Source organism: Marmota flaviventris (genome assembly GCF_047511675.1).
Source record: "Marmota flaviventris isolate mMarFla1 chromosome 5 unlocalized genomic scaffold, mMarFla1.hap1 SUPER_5_unloc_2, whole genome shotgun sequence".
Taxonomy (NCBI): domain Eukaryota; kingdom Metazoa; phylum Chordata; class Mammalia; order Rodentia; family Sciuridae; genus Marmota; species Marmota flaviventris.
In genome coordinates, this window is record NW_027287680.1 from 209,545 (window position 1) to 217,392 (window position 7,848).

At 40.0% G+C, this 7,848-nt stretch overlaps 1 protein-coding gene across 1 annotated transcript; it reads right to left on the minus strand.

The window, feature by feature from the left end:
- Window positions 1-3,595: 3,595 nt before the first annotated feature.
- Window positions 3,596-4,531, minus strand: LOC114082128 (olfactory receptor 2T33-like). The gene has a single exon (XM_071607135.1). It carries the CDS (start codon window positions 4,529-4,531, stop codon window positions 3,596-3,598), a length of 936 nt encoding a protein of 311 aa, XP_071463236.1.
- Between the last annotated feature and the right edge of the window lie 3,317 nt (window positions 4,532-7,848).

Consider the following 7,848-nt stretch of genomic DNA (forward strand, 5'->3'; position numbering starts at 1 on the left):
ATTTTGTGGTTATAAATCAGGAATCATTATTCAAAGAAACAAAGTATTACGTAGCTACAATTAGATAAAAAGAATATATCTTGGCTTATGCATAAGCAAGCATTTTTACTTTCAGTTCACATTTTGCTTTGAGCTGTTTCTGCTTAGTTAGCTTTTAATAATAGTTAGAAATGTCCCAGACTATTGGCCTATACCTTGACTATTATTTCTTGACTTACTGACTAGAACTGGCACCACGGTTATGGCATGTGGTTATCTTGAAAAGAGAGGCTACTAATTTTAATCAAACAAGAGTAAGAAAACCAAACCATTGTGCACAGGAACAAGAACAAGTTGGCCAGTACCAAGCACTAATCTGTCACCTTAATATTAATTTTTCTTCTCTGGATTTTAATTTAATTTCTAAAAAACCTACTTGACTATTTTTCCTAAAGGGGGTTTCTCATTAAACGTTAACAATTTACATTCCACAGCTGAATCCTTGCATTTAGAGCAAACAGATTTATTCTTTGGAAGTGGTTGCATTAATTGGGAAAGTCATGTTTTTTCCTTCATACTTAATGGTCATATGAGAAGTTGCAACTAGACTTATTAGCAGGAATACAAAAACAAACCAGCCCATTCCCAGAAACATACTGCGCTCCTACAGAGGATGGATGCCTTGCACTATCCACCTCAGTAGGGCCTTGCCTTTGCCTGAGTCAGGGGAGGGGCGCAGCATAGATTGATAATATAATAAATCTACTTTTACACCTTTTTCTACTTTATAGAGTTACAATTTCTTTTTGAATGTGAGTGTTTTTCTTTTAAAAACTGAGAGCCACATTCCTAATTCTATATATACAATTCATAGTATTTATAAGATTCTACTCAAGAAACTGTCAAAATAATATTGAAATTGTCTTCACAGATGTACATCTGGTCTAACTGGAATGCATGCTGAACTCTTTTCTGTAAACATCATCGAGAGGAATGGGATCACTGCTAGTGGCCAGACATTACCTGAAGTGGGCCTGGAGCTGGGAGGTGGGTGTGTCACTCCCAGATCTCCATGGTGCCCAGTGCAGGACATGCCCCATCCATGTCCTGGTGAGTGTGAGTGTGCCTCACCTCTGCTCCACAGGAACTTTCCTTCCGCTTAAACTGCTGCAAACTCACTGGCCCCTAGGAAGGCTATGCCCCAACCACAGCAGACAAGCAAATGAGGAGCAAGAGGAAGTCTCCCAAAGCTTCTGATTCCACAAGAACCCTACCTTCTGTCACTTTTCTTTTGCAAGCATGAGTCCCGAAGTGATGCTGACATCAAAGAGGAAGAAAAAGGTTTACTGCTCATGGTGCATCAAGGGAAATCTTCCCCTTGTCTCCAGAGATAGTGATCACACCTCCTCAGTCATATAGGAAGACACCACATGTGGATAAATCTGTACTTTCCATTCTGTGTTTTGGTACAAGTTCACATTTGACACAATGTGAAAAGACAAACACAATGTCTTACTGTCAGAATTCTGACTCACTTCTCTCCCACAACTGTACAGTTAGCTGGTCATACACTCAAGTTGATTCCCTGTGTTGTACATAATTCCCCTTGGAGTAGTGAAGGGGGAGTTGCTGTTCATAGCACGTGACTTCCTGAAATAGGGTCCACATCAAGCAGAACACTGCTCACAGAGTAGGCTGGGAACAGCAGAGCTCCTACGTCACCACATGGCATTCACCAGTAAACACAGGTGCCAAGTCAAGGGTCAGGAAAGACAAGGCCTTGCTGAGCATCAGAAAGACAATTAGAGGAACAAAGCCCAGTGAACAGAGAAGTCTGAAGTCACAATCAAAGCACCAGCAATCCAACTGGGTGTGTACCCTGGTTCTCCTTAGTTCAAAGTTTGAAAGGTGAATCTATTAAAAATAACCATTATTTGTTCAAAAGTATGCAAGAAACAAGGTTATAGATCATGACAACTTACCTTGAAAATATGAGGAGGGAGTGTAGTTAAAATGGAGTATTCACATTTATGTATTTATATTTGTGGGGCTGGTGACAGAGCGCAGGTCCTTATGCATCCTAAACAAGTGCTGTACAACAGAGAGACACCTGTCTTGTTATAGTTTTTTTTTTTCTTTTTTTTGAAGGTAATCAAAATTAAGTAACCGTTTGATTAATATAACCTGATATTACTGTAAAATAGTCTCTACAGAGTTTGTGGTAATCACTAAGCAAAAAAACTGATGCAATGAAAATCAAAAGCAAAGATTCAAAACATAACAATAGATGAAATTGCTTAACTACATGGAATTCAGTAAGAAAAAAAAGAATTAACATACAGCAAAAATAGAGAAAAAACAAGGGAAAGTAATAAGTTCTTACCTATTAATAATTACATCATTTGAACATAAAATGAATAAATTGAACATACAATGAATAAATTCTTTGATTCTAAAATGTTAAGCAGTTGAATGGTTAAAAACACCAAAGAGCAACCCCATGTGCTTCCAAGAGACCCCTCACATGTGAGAACACACAGAGGAAGGTGCAGGAAAGAAGAGGATATTCCATGAATGGAAGCCAAAGAGAGCAGCCACCTAGGCTTGAATTCAAATAAAATGACTGATGCTGAAAGAAAAAAGAGTTGAAGTCCTGTATTTATACAGGAGATGATTCAGCAGGAGAATAAAATATACCCAATATATAAAGCAACACTCTTTGCTGTGAGGACAGAGACAGCAGTGTAATAATGACAGGCACCTTCAACACCTGCCTTCAGCAATGGGAACCTCAACCAGACAGAAATCCAACAGGGCAGCCCTGGGTTTAACTGCACCTGAAACCAAGTGGATGCAGTGGGCAGGCAAGAACATGGCCCCCAACGTGTTCTTATCCAAAGACTCTGGCATCTACCCAAGGAGATGGTGTTAGACCAGGACACAAAGAAAAGACCACTGACTCCAACTAAAATCAAATTAAAGCAAGCTTATTATTTCAACCAGCCGGGCTGCCTCTCCCAACAAAAAATGCAGGAACAAGATAGCACTGCAGCTTTCTTGTAGCCCAGCTTTATAGCGCAGAAAGTTACACAAAGGGGGGTCACAGATAACAAAATTCTGAGGAGCATAACACTAATGCTAGTTTACATTTTTGCTGGCCCCGACATCAGAATTTATGAAGGTCATCAGAGCCTCAGTGAGGGTCCTTATCTTGGCCAGGGAATGCCAAGATTTATGAAGCATCATTGAAGTTTAGAGAAGGCTGCTATCTGGTCAGAGAGAGCCAGGCATGGGTGAGTTCAAGGCATGAGCAGGCATTCCAAGCAAGATCAGAATTTGCAGTAATTTATAGTAAAGCCAAAATTAGATTTTTTTTGTGGCGAGATGGCTCCCAATTTTAAGAGGGAATCAGACTGGGCCTATCACAATAAAATTTTTACCTGATTCACCAAACACTGCACAGAAATACCTTAAAAGGTAAAATGGCAAAGTGAAAACAAAATCAATTGAAAGAACACAAAATCAGCAGTTCAATAGAGCAAATAAACTAGTAACTTGTAATGACAGCATGAGTACATTTTGGGAGGTGCCATTTCAGTAAATCCCCGTGTTGGAATCACATAGCATGTGTCTTGCCCAGCCAATTTCTGAAGGCCCCCTTGACATCTTTATTCCTCACGCTGTAGATGAGGGGGTTCAGCACAGGAGTAAAGATGGTGTAAAATGCAGAGACTACTTTGCTGTGGCCCACTGAGTGGTAGGACCTGGGTCTCATGTAAATGACCATGAGGGTGCCATAGAACATCCCTACCACAACCAGGTGAGAGGAGCAGGTGGTTAAGGCTTTCTTTCTGGCTGCAGCAGAATGCATTCTTAACACAGCAGCCAGGATGAGACTGTATGAGACCACAATGAGAGACAGAGGGATCAAGAGCATCAGGATGCAACAGATGTACATGAAAAACTCAAAAACAGTGGTGTCCACACAGACAAGGCGCATCAATGAAGGTGCCTCACAGAAGAAGTGGTCTATCTCCCTGGAGTGGCAGTAGGGGAAGCTCAGAGTGGCACTGGCTTGCATCAGCCCATCAATTCCTCCCAAAAGCCAGGAGCCTGCTACCAGTTGGGAACACAGCTTGTGGCTCATGAGAACATGGTAGCGCAATGGGTGGCATATGGCCACATAGCGGTCATAGGACATGGCTGCCAGGAGGAAGCACTCTCCCCCTCCCAGAGTGAGTAACAAGAAGATCTGGGAAACACAGCCAGCAGGAGAGATGGATCTGGAGTTCAGCAGGTAGTTGGCTGCCATTTTGGGGATGATGGTGGAGACCAGCATCAAGTCCATGAGGGAGAGCTGGCTGAGCAGGAAGTACATGGGGGTGTGAAGTCTGGGGTCTGTGTGGATGAGCAGGATCATCAGGACGTTGCCCACCAGGGAGGCGATGAAGGTCATGAACACCAGAGAAAACAGGACTTGATGGGTCTTTGTGTAGTCAAAGAGCCCCAGGAGAATGAAGTTCATCGCTGTGGGGTCAGTGGAGTTGTCCATGGCTATGGGCAACCTGGAAGGCAGGAGAATGTCTGAGGAATTTGGCCTGGTTAAAATGAGGATCTGGAACTTCCTTAAAATGGCTTGGTCACCTGACAGAAAGCCTTATCCTGGAGGCCTAGTTATTTAATTTTCTTCTCTCCAGCAAAACATTTTCCTTAGCATTCACGGATCATAGCTGCCAGGAGTTTAGTATATTGTCAATTCCAGCTAAATTAAAAAAAAATGTATACACGGCCTTATACAAGGCTCTCTCTCAGGCTGCAGCAGAGTGCTAGTTTGAGAAGGCTGATGCGTGGCCTGTGGTTGCCAGTGTGATGCCTTTCATGTCATCCTGGCCCAAAGAAGCCATGTTGTGTAATCCCAGGTTTCTACATTGGAATATCTCCCTGTTGGAGGACTTTTGAATTCATGTAGATTAGTGGATGTTGCACTCTCTCTTGTGATTGTAACTTTTCAGTTTTCTCACACTTGTATTTAAGGGAGTTTCTGGAGATTTCCTTCAATGCTAGGATGAATTGAAATTTAAAATTTAAATAAGCAATGTAAACAAAAATGTATAACCACTGAAATCAGACTTTGCTGTTTAGGAAAGAAAACATGACTAAATTTCTCTATTCCACAAAGGCAGGGGTGTGCCCCACCACGCCCACCTCCTCACCTGGTCACCACTTCTCCTCCTGATCAGGAGCCATTGGTCAGTACAACACCCTCCGGGCAACTGTCTTCCACATCTAGTAGGTACTCAAAGAGCTGCTATGTTAGACTGAAAATTCCTATTTAAAAAGTTGATAATTTCTTAGAGGAACTTAAATAACATGAAGAAACAAACTGTGCTACTTGCAGGCTCTCACACTTAAGTAATCCTAGGTTCTTACAGGCAGGAGACAAGCACCAGTCTGTTAATTAAGACTGGTCCAAACAAGCTTCTTCACATGAAGTTAGTGTGGATTACGAACAGGACACAGAGCCTCTCTGTTAATCATAGAGATGGCTCTCTTGTAACTGAAACATCCAGATGGCGTTTCTCTGCCATGATGTCCTGCATGGGTGAAAGGCTCTCTTCTCACACCTCAGTGAGATTTATCTTCTCCTTATAAATTTAAGTTTGTACAGAGAATAATAGATTAATGACTACCAATAAAAAATGCATGGGTTCAGTCATAATCTATGTGTAGCAGGCCATTTCTGATTCATTTTTTCAATTTAATTAAAACCCAAGATAAATTTTGTAAGTTGGCAGCACACCTCTAATAAACACTGCAGCTATAGTGACTAATGTAGTATGCCAACAATGCTCTTTAAATTTAAATACTTAGATGTTCTTGTTATCAAAACAGCCATTGTTCTAATTATCATAATATTTAACATTATTGTTATAATATTGAACATATCACTATCATGCTCTCTTAATTGCATATGTATGTATATATACATCCAGTTTACCAATTCTTAATCACTGCTGCATCAGTTAGACATTATGCATATAGCATATTATACTTATAAATGCCTGGTAACTCTCTAATACTCATATTGTGATCTAAGTCCTTTATATGTGGTAAGAGTTTCTGTAGTAATCAATCTTAAATTGTTGCCTTTATTCTTTGAGGATAAATGAATCCCTTACTTTCTCACTATATTCAGCTGTCAATCTTTTTCAATTCCTGCAGCTGTGATGTTGTTAGGTATTTTCAGGAGCAGTAATAATTTGCCAGTCATAATACCTACTGTGAAAATAAGTTTTGAGTCACATTTCCCAAGATACGAAGGCAGAAACTGTTCTACTCCTTGACGCCTGGATTAATCTGCAAACTCATTTTAAAATATTTTCCTCTTCTTTCTATTGAAAATGCTTCTTACACATCTTGTTATTTATACACAATTGCTTTATTTTATCATTTATATATATTGTAGATATCTTCCCTGAACTATTTTATAGAATCCAAAATTTTATAACACTATTTAGGACCAAACTTTGCATTATATACACCCATGTTGGTGGACTTACATGCTGTTACTCATATGTGGATGGGCTGCATTATGTGAGTAGCTTTTCAAATCTGAATGCTCTGCATAATTTTGGGATAAAGGTGCCACTGATTGCTATGTAAACTATATTCATAATCACTGTGAGTTTGGTATTGATTTTCACTGTTAGCAAATAGTGCTATCATATATCTCAGTCTTACAAATGCACTGGTCCAAGCTTGTCTTCCCACTGCTTGGTGTGGATGGAAAGGCTGTGCTCTGTGACTGGCTCAACCACAGATGAAGGAGGGCTTGCTGTGGCTAAGCCAGTCAGCACAGTGTACTGTGGACAGAGGTGTGATTATGGGTAGCTAAATTAGCCTGAGAGTGGAAGGAAAGCATCCAAGTCCTGCACAAATCTACTCAGAAAAGGTGTGTGAGATGTGGGGCAGGTCACCAGCCCCCTGAGACATGCCCCGGCAGGTCCCAGACTTGGGAGAACCTCACACTGCCCTGGAGGCTTCCAGCCCCGGCTTCCTGCTGCTGTGGATTCACTCTCTGACCCGTGTTTTATAAAAGCAGCAACAGCTGTGCTGACACCAGCTTCCTACAAAATCTGCAGAGCATAAAATACTTCAATGTAATTTGCACTCTCTATTCATATGTGAAGAAGAAAATCATTTGACACTAAAAGTATTTCAAAACATTTTTGTGATCTGATGAACTTTTCACTCACTGAACACTCCTTTCTATTTAAATTTCCACATGAAGTATCCTGTGGAATGTATGCATATTAACAAGTGGACACCGAAAATCCAGAAATTTATGTGAGTTGTTAAGACAAATTCTAAAAATTAAAGAACTAATATGCATTTGTCTTCCTTTCCTTATCTCAATAGAATCATTTCTTTTAATAATGTGCATACAGAAATACAGATTTGTGGTCTGGGGACTTAACCTTAAAAATCTATATATCTTACCAGTAGATGGATAAAATTAGGAAACTTAAATCAATATTCACCTCAACTTTATTCTGTACAGACTGGACAGCCTAACAATATGTATTAGGACAGTATGCACTTCTTCCATTGTTTGGTTATTACAAAAGAAAATTCATGCAAAAACATTGTAGCATGCATGACCCTTCAGTTCCACAAATATTGCCCATAATTATTAGGTTTGGAATATTATTACAATTGGTCATGAATAGATACTGCCTACCCAAATATTTTGGAAAAATAAATAAGTACTTTAGGATTATAATATTGTGTGTGTGTGTGTGTGTGTGTGTGTGTATACTTAAAAGACAATACTTTCAACATCACTTTGGACTCTGAACTTTGTCCAAG